This window comes from Schistocerca gregaria, chromosome 7, assembly GCF_023897955.1.
Source record: "Schistocerca gregaria isolate iqSchGreg1 chromosome 7, iqSchGreg1.2, whole genome shotgun sequence".
NCBI lineage: Eukaryota > Metazoa > Arthropoda > Insecta > Orthoptera > Acrididae > Schistocerca > Schistocerca gregaria.
This window is the reverse complement of record NC_064926.1, coordinates 24,268,587-24,285,334: the sequence shown is the minus strand read 5'-3', so window position 1 is coordinate 24,285,334 and position 16,748 is coordinate 24,268,587. Positions and strand designations below refer to the sequence as shown.

General features: G+C 39.4%; 2 protein-coding genes across 3 annotated transcripts in view; one reads left to right on the top strand and one right to left on the bottom strand.

Annotated features, from left to right (window-relative positions):
• The window catches only part of LOC126281155 (AP-2 complex subunit alpha-like), a 276,306-nt gene extending 274,443 nt beyond the window's left edge, over positions 1-1,863 (bottom strand). The window contains exons 1-2 of the mRNA XM_049979820.1: positions 1,774-1,863; positions 1,390-1,476 (exon numbers count right to left, since the gene is read on the bottom strand). Coding sequence (XP_049835777.1) covers positions 1,390-1,453 — 64 coding nt within the window. The 5' untranslated portion in view covers positions 1,454-1,476; positions 1,774-1,863. The remainder of the gene's footprint in view (positions 1-1,389; positions 1,477-1,773) is intronic.
• Positions 1,864-2,391: 528 nt separating this feature from the next.
• The window catches only part of LOC126281156 (DNA-directed RNA polymerase III subunit RPC3-like), a 101,044-nt gene continuing 86,687 nt past the window's right edge, over positions 2,392-16,748 (top strand). Inside the window, exons 1-3 of one of the 2 annotated variants that reach the window (XM_049979823.1) lie at positions 2,392-2,551; positions 2,633-2,757; positions 2,826-2,959. In XM_049979823.1, the coding sequence (XP_049835780.1) occupies positions 2,405-2,551; positions 2,633-2,757; positions 2,826-2,959 (406 nt within the window). In that variant the 5' untranslated portion in view covers positions 2,392-2,404. The remainder of the gene's footprint in view (positions 2,552-2,632; positions 2,758-2,825; positions 2,960-16,748) is intronic. The other variant, XM_049979822.1, reaches the window with a different exon arrangement.

Genomic DNA, 16,748 nt, shown 5'->3' with positions numbered 1-16,748 from the left:
AGTGGAACTACTGTCCCAGCCTTGTCCATACAGATATTTCCTGGGCCTTATCTACATATGGACTTCACTGCACTGAACAGCCACAAAGGGGCATCTTTTTCGTCACAACACTGCCGAGAACAAACAAGGGATCCTTTATGATTTTTGTTGTGTGAGCATTATGTCCAACATCCTTAAAACAAAAACAGGCAGCAATGAAATTCAGCGGTGAAAAAGTCTGCACTGTGTAATGAAATAGGTGAATCATATTCGCTAAGGACTAAACTTCTTGCCATGTCCTGAAATGAACAGCTGTTCACATTTCATTCCATCCCACCCAAAATAGTACTTCCTGCTTACCAACTCCATTATTACTTTCCCATCCACTGTCATCTCCTGCTGGACGACACATATTTGAAGCAGCAAAATGCAAAACCTGTTCCATACGTCTGCCCAACACTACTTTTTACAGTCCAATCACTTTCATCAAATACAGAGGTCACTAGCAAAAGGAACAAAATTGTATACCACATTCATTGCAACCACTGACAGTTATCTACATGTGTATTGCCATGAACAAATTATCCACCTGGATGAATGACCACCACAAAACTACAACTAAAGTTACTGCATAACTGAGGTAGGAAATTCTGTGCAATATAATGCAGCTCACAATGTAGACTCCTGGACCATTCTGTACAATATCATGCAGCTGACAATCCATTCATTATGGCTTTCTGCTTCATAACATTTATGTTACTATATGCAACAGCACAATTTCTATAATACTGATGATCTCATGACCAACACATTTTGTAAATAGTGTTCTGCAATTTGAGCTGATATCTTTCTCTAATGAACACAACACTCCAAACAGTTATACTAAAGGCAGCAACCGAAGGCTACTCCAAGAGAAATACTGAAATTAAATCCATGTGCACATAAAAATGATATTCACTGACAGGTATAAAAGCTGACTGGTCATTCTAATTTAATTGCCTAAGATTCCTACAATAACATATTTGCTCATTTTTCGAGTCAAAGTAATAATCATGCATACGTAGAACATGCTTAAATGTCATATACAAACATTTGTCAATCTCAGAACTATCAATGAACTTCAGCTGACATGCATGAATTTATAAAATTGTTTAATTACTTCCTACAATGATACCAATACTCAGAAACTTTAGTTTCATTTGGTTGAATAAAAATTTGGAGTTTCACAGAGTAATGCAAAGTAGGGCTTGTTTGTATCCAAACCAATGAAATATTTGATCAATGCACCACAATCTTCCCTAGATAAATTCATCCTTCATATTTGACAGGAAAAACTGTAAAATAAATTTGAGGGGAGGTACAACAGATTTTTTTGGTACTATTGGTGAAATAATAAACTACTATACTTACAGTTTCTTATATCCGAGATGAAAACGGCTAGCCCCCGCATACCGTCACCTCTAACTGCAGGCATTGTGGCTACGGTGTCTTGATTCGCTATAAACACACAACTGAGATCAAGCAGAGGAGTAACAACAGATGTGTATCAAACAGCTTTGGTTTAACAGACAACGTATTCCCAAACTAGCATTTTTTCCCCTAGAAGTAATTTGCCTATCAATGGTACAAGCAAAGACCCGCAAAAATACACGAAGTTACCGCATACTCATGTCAAATTTATCGTACGAGGTTATTTTTCCACTATGTAGTGCGGTGTTGTATATATGAAGTCTCGATCTGTATTTACTATACCTAAAGTTCATGCTACAATTTAGCGGGCTATACGGAACTTACCTCTATAAGAAACGCTCCTGCAACACAAACACACACTTAGCCTAAAGTTCGTGTAAAACTGTTCTTAAAGCAAGCACTTCAGTGAAACTATGGAGGTCGCCATTGGGAAATTGTGTCTTACACCCACTTGCTATGACAGGGCACTGCGATCAGCGGTAGGCGGTAGACTTTCAGACATGTCAATTTGCCTTGCCAACATAACTTAGGCAAATGCTCTCGCGTCGCTCTCGCAGTTACTTTATAACTGAAGATTACCGATTCCTTTACCAGTTTTGCATAAAAATGCTTTCACCTAACTAAAGAACACATGACGTCATATTTCTTTAATTTGCTGTCATTCAAATTCATACCAAAATCAAAATGTTAAATTGATTTCAATTTAAGTGACATATCTCATAAAAAGATTCAGTTTCAACATTTTATTGTTACGAAACTAGAAGCACGTTTGGTGTATTTATGACTCACTTCTATTGAATGTCAGAGATTTAGTGTGTTTCTGCATCGCTTACAATGTTTGCACTGTTTGGTGTTTTCATTCTAGTGGAGGTTATGTAGTGTGTGTGCGGGTGAGTGAAAAGGTGTAACTAGGTGCGTGTTTCCTTAAACATCGCTGTAATCGAGAATATCGAAGATGTCTGCTAAATATGGAAAATTATGCTGTCTTCTATTGTTAGAGCATTTTGGGGAAATCGTTGAAAAGGTTGCGTGCGATCTTATGAAATGGGGTACAAAACCGCTCAGATTAATTGTGGCTACTACACGTTTACCTCCGCCGAAGGTGAGAATTACAACACAGCATGTCCTGCTTGTTATGAATAACATGATTTCATTATATCAGTATCGTTTTCTTGGCTGACAGGTGAAGCAGGCCCTGCGGATCCTTATTCAATATGGTTTTGTAACGTTTTCCTCCAGCCAAGTTGCTTCTGTTGCTGAGTACACAGTGAAGCCAGAAAAAATTATATTACTTCTTCGTTATCCTAGGTAAATTTGTTCAACACATTAAAACGATGAATAAAAATCTGGCAGAAGGAGTAATGTGTGTGTTTTAGGTATCTGCTGTTAATAAAGACAAGGTTCGGTGATGAGGCTGAAATGATCGTAGAGGAAACCTTAAGAGTTGGTCAAGACACAGCATCAAGTATCATTATTAAGGCAGCAACACGACTGAAAGAGACTCTGAAAGGTATAGCCCCATACAAAACCAGACTATTACATTTGTTTATAAGTACAGTCATTATGCTGTGTGAATTGTATTGGTTTTAGTTAGTCTATGTAGTTAGAAAATAAATATATACTCGGGGCCGAATTACTTTCCCCATAAAAACTGATATGCCTCGCAAAGAGGGCCTCATGACCAAGGCGTTAAATTTCCATGTTATTTGACATTTAAACTTCCAGACACCATTTAGATCATTCCATTACATTACAAATAGAATAAAATTAAATTTGTATGAAGAGCAGAAGTTTCAGTAGTAATAGGAAATTATTTTTATTGTCAGTTATTTTGTTTGGCCTTTTAAAGGATGTCTGCAGCCCTTTGTTACCTTTAGTGTTCTTGTTTTTATCTTTCCAAATCTTCATCCTGACTCTATGGGCCTGTTATCTGTCTAGTATCCATGGAGTTTTGAACATGACTTCTGTGTGGTAGATGTTTGGATATGAACTTATGGCATTTGTTCATAAGTCTATTACCTATATAGCCTGTATAACATGTTTCCTGAGAGGCTGTCACAAGAGTTACAGAATAAGATAAAGCTTAACCACAGATAATGGCATAAAATAGTGTACTAAATATCAAATTCTTTATTTTGTTGTTGTATGTAATAGAAATGTAAGGAGATCAGAACTACACAAAAAGGACAAATTACTTGGGATGTGATTACATCCAGTTTCCACACAAGCTTGGTAACAAAGGGGGCTATTTCTCTGTGAAGTCGTTAGAGAGCTGTATTTGCAGTCAGTCACATAAATTTGACAAATTTGCCTGGAAGTGTTGAAAAATATTACACAATCTTCCAGCTTTGACAATTAATGCTATGAACAAGTGTGGCAACTTTGCATACAATGAAGTAATGTTTATCTGTCTTAGTAGTGGTATTGGAGCAGGAGTATGGGAATTTTGGGTGGGAATATTCTCATTATTAATGTTTCCAAATGTATTGAAACTTTGAAAATATCAGACTATAGTATTAAAATAAGGTTTTTCAACAGGGACATAAATATAACTACAGAGTGCACAGTGCTTCGTATATGGGATAACGTGATACATTCATTGTCTCTGGCAACTCACAGCCAAACTGTAACCTTTCATCCTGGCTTAGAATTTAGGCTACATTACAGGTCAGTCTGTCACCACAATGCACATTCCAACTATTAATTTAGACGCAAAATAATTGTCAGTGTCAGGTTCTATTTCTGTTTGGACAGATGTTGCAGACCATATCCTTATTGCGTTATAGGATGACGCTGACAACAAATGACAGTAGTGTCAGTTGACCCACAGCAACCATCATTTAGTGCCGATGGTGACATCACTGTATTGTGAACTTAAATATACACAAGTTTCTTGGTAACTACATGGTCTGAAGGAAAAAAGGGAGGAACCCAGAAAACATATTCAGCTTTGTAAATGTACACAACATTGACAGGTATGAAAATGATTAGAACTGCAATTCTTTGTGATAAGCAGAACAGCCACCATAGTGCTTTAGTGTTGTTAGTGTATAATGTTCAAAATTGTTAAGGTTGTCATAGCTATTTGTTCACAAACTGCGTGTTTGCTTCTGCCTTGAGTTCTTTGGCTGACACGTGTTTGATGAATTTTGTGATGTTTTGACAGCACAAGTGGCTGGCATTATCAAAGCTTCACCCTCCATTGCTTATAGTGGACTGGAGTTGAGCTCACAGCCGCAGATCATATGTACCTGGTACACCAATGTTCAAAGGCTTTTCAGTGGTTATTTCCATTGCAGGTCTCTTCTTGTTACCTGCAACAATCATTCACTGCAGCAGGAGAATCCAGGATCCATTCACTTAGAGACTTTCTCCTTCTTTCATGTTGAACAGTTCTCATGTTTGTGTATATCTATAGTTTCTCTGAACAAGCAGGTGTGATTGCTTTTCTCTATAGCCAGAACATTTGTGTCGGCGAATTTTACTATGTGGTCAGCCTCACACAGTGTGTGCTCTGCCATGGCCAATTTCTCCACCAACCTCAACCAGCAATTCCGATTATGTTCTGTGGTCCTGGTGTTGGTTAATTGTCCGGTCATTCCAACATAAACTTTGGTATGCATAAATTCCTGACATTGCAAGTGGGTCCTTTTTCTCCTTTGCCAATCTGAGACACTCTTTGATCTTCTTTGTCAGTTTATAAAAAGGCTTTCTGGTGTGTTTGTGCAATATACTGCCAATTTGTCCGTCTCTATAGTAATGTATAGCAGAAAGGCTGTGCCCGAAAATTCTTTATCCAGTGTGTCACTTCACCAAGTGTTTGACTGTGTTACACTTCTTATACAGCGGTTGGAGTACTCATTGCTCCTCAGAAAGCATCTCATGTCTGAGATGTATTTGTCTTGCATGCTTTAAGAGTGTATTAATCATGCCTCCTTTCTGGCTAATCATGCCTCCTTTCTGGCGTGTGTGGTAATTTGGCAGTTTGTGCTGGTATCGGTCCGTGTGTGTTGGTATTTGATACACGTTGTGTCCCAGGTTTTCGCCATCCATTGTGACCAGCACATCTAGAAATGGTAGCTGTTTGTTCTTTTCTACTTCCGTGGTAAATTTCGTGTTGGCATGGAGACTGTCAAGTGCCTTTGGAAGTCACTGAGCTGTTTGTCACTATGGCTCCACACAACAAAGGTATCATCGATGTATCTGTATCACACCTTTGTTTACAACGTGCAAAGTCCAGTGCCTGTGCTTTGAAATAGTCCATGAAGAAATTGGCCATCACTGGACTAAACCCATGGTGACACCTTCCAGCTGTTCATGGAAGTTGCCATTTCATATGAAATTCATTGTGGTGACACGCGTGAAAGAGCATGGTGGTGTCTTGTGGGGAAAATGGAACCGATATGCTCCAGAGAATCATCGAGTGGCACTTTGGTAAACAAAGAAAAAACATCAAAGCTGGCCAGGATGTCATTTGGTCCAAGTTCGTTTCTTCAGCTTTTGAATGTAATGTCCTTAGTCCTTTATGTATGTGTGAGTCTTCACCAAGTGCGGCTGGAGCATAGAGGGCAAGTGTTTTGCCAGTTTACACTCTGTGAGCCAGGAATGCTAACAGCCAGTCTTAGTGGAACATTATTCTTATGGATCTTTGGTAACCCATACAGCAAAGGTGGTAGACCCTCTGTGTTGCACTGGCTCCTCTGTACATCTGCCGAGAGAGATGATGCCTTGATTAATCAGTTTGTATTCCGTATGATCTGCTGTGACGGGTCTGCACTTGGTATTTTCGTTGAGGAGAAGAAGAAGAAGAAATTAAAATTTGGCCCAAACAACATCCTGATCAGCTTTGATGTTATTTCTTTGTTTTCCAAAATGCCACTCAGTGATTCTCTGGAGCACATTGGTTCCATTTTCCCGCAAGACATCACCAAGCTCTTTCATGTGTGTCTCATCACGAGCTGTTTCACATGGATTGACAGCTGTTACAAACAGCTGGAAGGTGTCGCCATGGATAGACCTCTTAGTTCAGTGGTGGCCAACTTCATCAACCGTTTCAAAGCACAGGTACTGAACATGGTACCTTGTAAACCCAAGGTGTGGTACAGATACATCAATGATACCTTCGTTGTGTGGAGCCATGGTGACGAACAACTCGGTGACTTCTTAAGGCACTTCAACAGTCTCCATGGCAACACGAAATTTACCACAGAAGTAGAAAAGAGCTACCCTTGCTGGTTGCAAGGGGTTGTGAAAACCTAGAACACAGCAGGTATCAAAAACACACACACAGGAACTGATACCTGCACAAACTGTCGAATCAACACCTGAGCCAGAAAAGAGGAGTGATTAATATGCTCATGACTCTAGCGCGATAAATATGTGAGCCACAACATCCCATACGTGTGATGCAACACCTGGAAAATGTTCTGAGCAGCCAACACCTGGAAAGTGTTCTGAGGAGCAGTATGTACTCCACCAGTTGCATAATGAGGGTAAGAATGTCAAACACTCGGTGAAGTGACATCGTAAAAAGAAATGTCAGCTATGGACTTTCTGCCATAGAATTCCCAGAGTGACAGGCGGAATCAGTCGTATATTGTGCAAACACAACATAAAATTTATTTATAGACCGACAAAGATCAAAGTGTGTGTCAGATCGACAAGGAGAAAAGGGATCCATTTGCAATGTCACGAATATACCACATACCATGTATATGAGGAAGAGTTTATGTTGGAATGACTGGACAATCAATCAGCACCAGGACCACAGAATGCAAGCAGCATTACAAGTTGGGGCAGGTGAAGAAATCGGACATTCTGGCTGGAAAGAAGAGCTGTCACACCTACATGTACAGAAAAGCTATAGAAATACACAAAAATGAAAATAGCTCCAACAGGATAGAAGAATGCCTCATGGTGAACGCACCATGGATTTCCGTGCTGCAGCGAACAACCGTTGTAGGTAGCAAGAGGAGAACCCCAACAAATGACCATGGGAAAGCCCTTGGATGTTAGTGAGCCAGGTACATATAATATGTGGCTGTGAAATCAACTCCAGTCGACCACCAACAACGGAGGGTGAAGCTTTGGCAATGTCAGCCACACATGTTAGCAGAATGCCATAAAAATCGTCAAATAAACATCAGCCAAAGAACCAGAGGCTGAAGCCTATAGTGTCGTTACCAGGCATAAGGGGTGTGAAGCATCAGAAGTTTAGTGATTAATGTTAATGACATAGAGATGCCACGTAATCATGTGCGACAGTTTGAAAGCAGCTACATTATGGTCTGCTGGTTGAATTGTATAATATACAGATTAGTAGGACATTCAGATTTGACAATGCTGGACTGCAACAGTTGTGAGGACAGACATTTGTCGTTAAGGTTCCGGTCAACCACCTCAAGGGGAGATAGCAGTATTGTGCGCCAAGCACATTGTAACCATTAAACATCTGCACCTGCCGTTAGAGAACAAGTAGTGCACTCCATGCAATACTCTGTTATATTACACCATTGCTAGAAGGCTAGAGTAGCTGGCCTATTGAATTACTGTTCCATCTGTGGCTGCTGGCGACATCACAAAACTAATGTTACGGAGCACGGTGGCGCAGTGGTTAGCACACTGGACTCACATTCAAGAAGAGGACAGTTTAGATCTGTAACTGACCATCTGGATGTATCTTTTCTGCAATTTCCCCAAATCTGTCAAAGCAAATGCCGATTTTCTTCTCCATAATTGAACCATTGTGAGCTTGTGCTCCATCCCTAGTGACCTCAATGTAAGTGGGGCTTTAAACCCTAATCTACCTCCACTGCTGCTCAATCTGCATGACTGTACCTGGTGACATTATGGTTTTCTTCCCTAGATAACTGCAACTTCTCAAGTCCTTAGTCACTTTTATGCATCTCAAGTTTCTTTTAACTACCTGCTAAGGCATGCCTGGATCATTGCGGAAGTGACTTAAAACTGTGATTGCACATGTGAGGTTAGGTTGTGTTCTCATTTGTGTATACTTCAAGCTGCCTACAGCTTCTCTGCAAGGAACGTTTCTTGTAACTGCTCTCTTCTTCTGTCTTGGCACTCATATCGTTTATGGGCACTTGATTGTTGTCCAAGGAGCCAACACTGGAATGCAATCCTTCATGTTGTATTTATGTAGGATTTTTGGTCTGTACAGGCTGGTCAGCTGAGACTAAAAAGCTTGTAAGGGTGTTGCAGGATTGGTTGTGCTGAGAAATAATTATTAGGAAAAAAATTCAGTACAGTGTGCAATTTCAGAGTTAATTAGCATTGAAGTTAGCTGATGAGACTGATGTGTGCTCAGATTCAAGTGGTCCACCAGATGCAATTAGTACCAGTTGTTCTTGTAATCTAGATGACAACACACCAGACTGCTCGGCCTTTGGCTGGGGTCAGTCCATACTACCACCCAATGACTGATTTTTTTTTTAATTGTTGTCTTGTTCAGTTTTATGAAACAAAATGAAGAACACATTTACTGACAACATTCCTAGTAGGCTGTTTGTCATGCACAATGGCATCGTTGGCTAATTTCAGTACTAATTAACTTGGAAATGGCACAATGTATCAGATTTTTTTCTTAACAATTCTCTCTCAGTGCAACCCACAAGCTTTTCAGACCATTTTTGACCATGCTGTGTAATGAGATCAATCCATCCACAATAATCTACTTTTGTGACTCTGAAGCCCGAGCGATTCGACACCTACTTCTACCTCTTTCAGTTTAAGTTTCCCTTTGAGTTGCTTTTTTTTTCCTGAAAAGGAACATACCAGCACCAGTAATTGCAACAATTACTGTTATCTTCATCATTCTTCAGATAAGCACGTGGGTCTTCTCTACTACTTGTAAATTTCAAGTTTGAGTGCTTCATTTAACTTAATATTCCAGGTGCAGCTACACTGTTTTTGCCTGTAAACTGTTTGCTTAATCTCATGATATAGTTTTTTAAACAGTTCTAGAGCTGGATTTTGGCATAAATTTCTCATTTCAGATTGTATTGTAGGAATGCTGCAGCTACATCAATTGATATTTAATAGTTATGGTGAACAGATACCTTAATGATTCATAGCAGATTACTGGGGCATATGTCTTTTCATACTTCATACCCTTTGTTGATCTTCTTGTGCAATTAACCACAAAAACTCAATATTTTGGATTCATAATTATTATTTGGAAACTTCCTTTTTGTTACAGGACCAATATCATGCTCCAGCAGCAAAACAACTGAACTCTAGATCTCTTACTCCATGCATTTCGAAATTTCAGTTGTTTTGAGTAGAAAATAAATTTAACACAAAGAACAATTATTTACAGGACTGTAGTTTACAATCATAAACATAACCCTAAATCATCCCCCCCTCCTCCCCCCCCCCCTTTTGGGTAATTTCACAACTCAGCCAAATTGGGTAACTTGGGTAATTCTCATTGATGAGGCTGTTGGAGGTGTGGGTAACTCATTCAGTGGTGAAGTGGTGTTTAGATTACCTGTAGAACACGAGTGTTAGAGTTCACATGAATGTGGTCAGATTTCAGTCTGTCAAGTGAGGTGTTCATTGGTACATCCTTAATTTTTAGGGTGAAATACTATATTTTTTGCTCAAAGACTTCATAGGGGAGCTTCGTAGGGAGGTTCTAGTTTGGCTTTCACTTTGTCATTCCTCTTAAGTATATGAGTTGTATTATGCAGATCTTTACTAACAAATGGTGTTTCCTATGTTTGTAAGTGAGAAATCTGTTTTCCGCCTTACAATGTAATCACCAATGTTAGTCATGCCATATGGCATCTCCACAGCTGTTGAGCCATTTTACTCTCTCATACAGCACTGCAGTCCTAGTAGAAGTGTTGGTATTATGTCACTCCATTTATTTTTATAATATACTCTGATGGCTGCCTTCAATCTTCAATAGACTCTCTCTATTTTCCAATTTTATTGTGGGTGGTATACCGTAGTCTGAGTTCATTTAGAACCACAAGTCTAAGCTAATGCATAGAACAGTTCTGATTGGAACTGTGTTCCTTGGTCAGTTACCATTTGATTAGATGCTCCAAATCTTTTGATCCAGGAGTAACGAAATGCTCGTGCTGTGCTTTCTGCATGCACATCTTTAATGGAGTGACGTCTAATTACTGTACTGATCAATGCATATTAAACAGTAGGATGATACATCTGAGAGAGGCAGGGGGTCAGTTAGATCAATATGTACAAATTTAAATCGTCCCTCTGTGCTTGGATTCTGGTTAATAGCAAATTTAATATGTGTAGTCGCTTTGTTTTTGTGGCATGCTGTGCAAGATTTCGCCCAGTTGTGGATATCTCATTTTATGTTTGACCATATAAATTTGCACCTGAGTAATATCACAGAAGAGTTAATACCAGCAAATGACAAACTGTAGTAATACTGGAAGATGGAACATCTAAATTGTTGAGGAATATAAGGATGGATGTTACTTGTTGCACATCACACCATAATAATCTTCCACTAGGGGTTTCATGCTGTTTAAATTTCAGTGAGCCACGAGGACAAGAGTGAACTTTCTAGAGTTCTTCATTACTCACTTGAGCATCTGCTCTCTTCTCGTAATCAATTTCTTCCAGTGTGGATAGATTGACAATCACACTATTTTCTTTTCCAGAAATGTGTCTGATAGCTGTCATAAATTGTGATAGCAATTGTAGGTGACACAATTGCATAGAGGATGCTTTACCCTTTTCTTGTTTGAAAGCCTGTGTCAAAGGAACATTGTCAGTATACAATGAAAATGAACATCCTTCAAGGAGGTACTTAAAATACCTTATTGCCATGTACATGCTCAGAAGTTTCCTATCAAACATTTAATATTTCTTCTGGGATGGCGAGAACTTTTTCAAACAGAAACTGTTTGGTTTCCATATTCCTTCTTCTTTCTGTTGCAACACATCACTGGATGCAAGATCTGAAGCATCTACAAATAATGCAGGATCATTGTTTACATTTGGGAATGTTAAAAGAGCTGCATTAGCAAGGTCCATTTCACACTTCTCAGATTGTTTTATTGCTGCTTCTGTCCACTGTGTGCGTTTTTTGTTGTTTTTTCTTGAAATTCTTCACGTAATTGTTGTCAATAGCTTGACGCTCTGTCAGCGATACAGATGGCCGTACCGTAGGTGCAACCACAATGGAGGGGTATCTATTGAGAGGCCAGACAAACGTGTGGTTCCTGAAGAGGGGCAGCAGCCTTTTCAGTAGTTGCAGGGGCAACAGTCTGGATGATTGACTGATCTGGCCTTGCAACACTAACCAAAACGGCCTTGCTGTGCTGGTACTGCGAACGGCTGAAAGCAAGGGGAAACTACAGCCGTAATTTTTCCTGAGGGCATGCAGCTTTACTGTATGGTTAAATGATGATGACGTCCTCTTCGGATCTCTGAGTGGGGACTACTCAAGAGGATGTCGTTATCAGAGGAAAGAAAACTGGCGATCCACGGATCGGAGTGTGGAACGTCAGATCCCTTAATCGGCCAGGTAGGTTAGAAAACTTAAAAAGGGAAATGGATAGGTTGAAGTTAGATATAGTGGGAATTAGTGAAGTATGGTGGCAGGAGGAACAAGACTTCTGATCAGGTGAATACAGGGTTATAAACACAAAATCAAATAGGGGTAATGCAGGAGTAGGTTTAATAATGAATAAAAAAATAGGAGTACGGTTATGCTACTACAAACAGCATAGTGAATGCATTATTGTGGCCAAGATACACATGAAGCCCCTGCCTACTACAGTAGTACAAGTTTACATGCCAACTAGCTCTGCAGATGATGAAGAAATTGATGAAATGTATGATGAGTTAAAAGAAATTGTTCAGGTAGTCAAGGGAGACGAAAATTTAATAGTCATGGGTGACTGGAATTCGAGAGTAGAAAAAGGGAGAGACGGAAACATAGTGGGTGAATATGGATTGGGGGAGAGAAATGAAAGAGGAAGCCGCCTGGTAGAATTTTGCACAGAGCACAACTTAATTATAGCTAACACTTAGTTCAATAATCATAAAAGAAGGTTGTATATATGGAAAAATCCTGGAGACACTAGAAGGTATCAGATAGATTATATAATGGTAAGACAGAGATTTAGAAACCAGGTTTTAAATTGTAAGCCATTTCCAGGGGCAGGTGTGGACTCTGACCACAATCTAATGGTTATGAACTGTAGAGTAAAACTGAAGAAACTGCAAAAAGGTGGGTATTTAAGGGGATGGGACCTGGATAAACTGACTAAACCAGAGGTTGTACAGAGTTTCAGGGAAAGGATAAGGGAGCAACTGACAGGAATAAGGGAAAGAAATACAGTAGAAAAAGAATGGGCAGCTTTGAGGAATGAAATAGTGAAGGCAGCAGAGGATCAAGTAGGTAAAAAGATGAGGGCTAATAGAAATCCTTGGGTAACAGAAGAAATATTTAATTTCATTGATGAAAGGAGAAAATATATAAACTCAGTAAATGAAGCAGGCAAAAGGGAATACAAACGTCTCAAAAATGAGATCGACAGGAAGTGCAAAATGGCTAAGCAGGGATGGCTAGAGGACAAATGTAAGGATGTAGAGGCTTATCTCACGAGGGGTAAGATAGATACTGCCTACAGGAAAATTAAAGAGACCCTTGGAGAAAAGAGAGCCACTTGTATGAATATCAAGAGCTCAGATGGAAACCCAGTTCTAAGCAAAGAAGGGAAAGCAGAAAGGTGGAAGGAGTATATAGAGGGTCTATACAAGGGTGATGTACTTGAGGACAATATTATGGAAATGGAAGAGGATGTAGAAGAAGTTGAAATGGGAGACACAATACTGCGTGAAGAGTTTGACAGAGCACTGAAAGACCTGAGTCGAAACTAGGCCCCGGGAGTAGACAACATTCCATTAGAACTACTGACGGCCTTGGGAGAGCCAGTCCTGACAAAACCCTACCATCTGGTGAGCAAGATGTATGAGACATGCAAAATACCTTCAGACTTCAAGAAGAATATAATAATTCCAAACCCAAAGAAAGCAGGTGTTGACAGATATGAAAATTACCGAACTATCAGTTTAATAAGTCACAGCTGCAAAATACTAAATCGCATTCTTTACAGACGAATGGAAAAACTGGTAGAAGCCGATCTCGGCGAAGACCAGTTTGGGTTCCGCAAAAATGTTGGAACACGTGAGGCAATACTGACCCCACGACTTATCCTAGAAAATAGATTAAGGAAAGGCAAACCTACATCTCTAGCATTTGTAGACTTAGAGAAAGCTTTTGACAATGTTGACTGGAACACACTCTTTCAAATTCTGAAGGTGGCAGGGGTAAAATACAGGGAGAGAAAGGCTATTTACAATTTGTACAGAAACCACATGGCAGTTACAAGAGTCTAAGGACATGAAAGGGAAGCAGTGGTTGGGAAGGGAGTGAGACAGGGTTGCAGCCTGTCCCCGGTGTTATTCAATCTGTATATTGAGCAAGCAGTAAAGGAAACAAAAGAAAAATTTTGAGTGGCTATTAAAGTCCAGCGAGAAGAAATAAAAACTTTGAGGTTTGCCGATGACATTGTAATTCTGTCAAAGACAGCAAAGGACTTGGAAGAACAGTTGAATGGAATGGACACTGTCTTGAAAGGAAGATGTAAGATGAACATCAACAAACGCAAAACGAGGATAATGGAATGTAGTCGAATTAAGTCGTGTTATGCTGAGGGAATTAGATTAGGAAATGAGACACTTAAAGTAGTAAAGGAGTTTTGCTATTTGGGGAGCAAAATAACTGATGATGGTTGAAGTAGAGAGGATATAAAATGTAGACTGGCAATGGCAAGGAAAGTGTTTCTGAAGAAGAGAAATTTGTTAACATCGAGTATAGATTTAAATGTCAGGAAGTCTTTTCTGAAAGTATTTGTATGGAGTGTAGCCATGTGTGGAAGTGAAACATGGACAATAACTAGTTTGGACAAGAAGAGAATAGAAGCTTTTGAAATGTGGTGCTACAGAAGAATGCTGAAGATTAGATGGGTAGATCACATAACAAATGAGGAGGTATTGAATAGAATTGGGGAGAAGAGGAGTTTGTGGCACAACTTGACAAGAAGGGACCGGTTGGTAGGACATGTTCTGAGGCATCAAGGGATCACAAATTTAGCATTGGAGGGCAGCATGGAGGGTAAAAATCGTAGAGGGAGACCAAGAGATGAATACACTAATCCGATTCAGAAGGATGTAGATTGTAGTAAGTACTGGGAGATGAAGAAGCTTGCCCAGGATAGACTAGCATGGAGAGCTGCATCAAACCAGTCTCAGGACTGAAGACGACAACAACAACAACAACAACAACAACAACAACAACAACAACAATCCTCAAACCAATTTTGTTAAATTTTTCAAACAGAATAGTTAAATGAAACTTCCTGGCAGATTAAAACTGTGTGCCAGACCGAGACTCGAACTCGGGAAGGGTCCGATCATTAAGATGCCTGTAGTCTCCACAAACACATCACTGGCCATCTGACTTTTTTACCATGGGCAGTGGAGTAGCCCACTGGGATTTTGATGGATGAATTATGATATGTTTCATTAGGAAGCGGAATTCTTGTTTAGTCAACTTTAGTTTACATCGATCTCAGCTGCAGGTGTTTTGAGTACACGGGTTGGCCTCTGCTGGTTGCGACATAATGTTTAACATCGTGCTTAATTTCTCCCGGCATAATGGAGGGTTTTTTTGGGTTAGGAATTTTTTTTGAAGTTGTTCAGAGTATTTACAGTTAGCATGGAGTGAACTGACAATCGGACAAATCAACTGCACATTGTAGTGCAGCCACATATAACTAAGTACTGCTGTCAACTAATTTTTTTTTTTTTTTTTTTTTTTTTTTCAGTCCTGTCAGTAAGCCAAACTGATAAAGAAACTGTGTGTCAATTGTAATTTTTGTTGTGTTAGCTGCAATGAAAGGCCACTCAAAACTGTGTTTTAAACCTAAGTCAAGATTCAATATTCAATAGCTTTCATTCATAAGTTTTAATCTCAGATCCATGTGCAGCATGAAGTTTGTAGTCTGCTTCCTGAACCTTATCCTTGAGACACGCTGGTGTAACGGAAACCTAAGCATCTCTGTCAACCAGAAAAAAACAACCTTTAAGTTTTACTCTCGCAAACAATCAATATTGGCAGCCTGGTATAATCGTTGTGGCAGAACACTGAGCCACTGTTGTGTGTGCCGACTGGAGTTTCCCTCACTATTCCATTGGCAAGGTTGGGTATACTTCTTGGGTCTGCATTTTGAGCCATAACAAAAACGATTTTATCTCAGCTTGCTGTGGCATCTGCTATGAGATCATCATCATGATTGATACTGTCGCTCCCTTAAACTGGATTTTTGGGCTTAAATGTCTAGCTCTTTCATTCTTATGAGAAGATCTTTCTCTGATATAAAAGAATCGCATATTGGAGGGGACACTTCTGTTGGAATGATTGAAGTCACGAGTGCTTCACATTTCCATCATCCAATCAGGCATTTTTGCTGGTTTGTCTACGTTTATATCATAGATTATTGAAATATTTCAAATGCTACCAGGAAGTTTGACTAGCTAGAGAGTCTTTAAAATTTTTCTGAAATGTTTGTTTCTCCATAGCTTTTAATTTTCCGAAGCAGTTGGCTGGGTTTCATATCACCAATTTCTAATTGGCTAATGGATTTCTTAATTTGGTGCACCTCACTTTCCTGAAAAAAGTCATTAACAGTCTTTCTTTAGCTAAATAATTGTTGCGTTTGTCACTGTTCACGAGGTTTCTTATATTTTCGACAAATCAGGGTTCTAACTGTTCTAACAGATATTTGAATCTGGTTGCTTCAGTCTGTATTCCTGTCATTTTAAATTGTGACCCAACCAGACAAAACCATATGTCGTGCTTTTCAGTCCAGAACGGAGAAAGGTTCGTGCTAGCTTTGTCCATTTTAGTTTTCGTATCACTGTCTGGGATGTTACTGTTCCCTCTATCTGCCATCACATTTGTTTCATGTTTAGATCATGCCAGGGTCACCAGTTGTTGGTCCTCTTGTACAATTAATCATAGAACACAGTATTTTTGGTCAAAAATTATTATTTGGAAACATCCTTTTTGTTACAGGTCAAATATTGCACTCCAACAGCAAAGCAACTAAACTCTTAGATCTCTTAGCCTGTGCATTTCAAAATGTAATGTGTTTTGATAAGAAAATCAAGTTAACGCAGAGAACAATTATTTACAGAACTGTAGGCTATGAACATAATCCTACAACCTT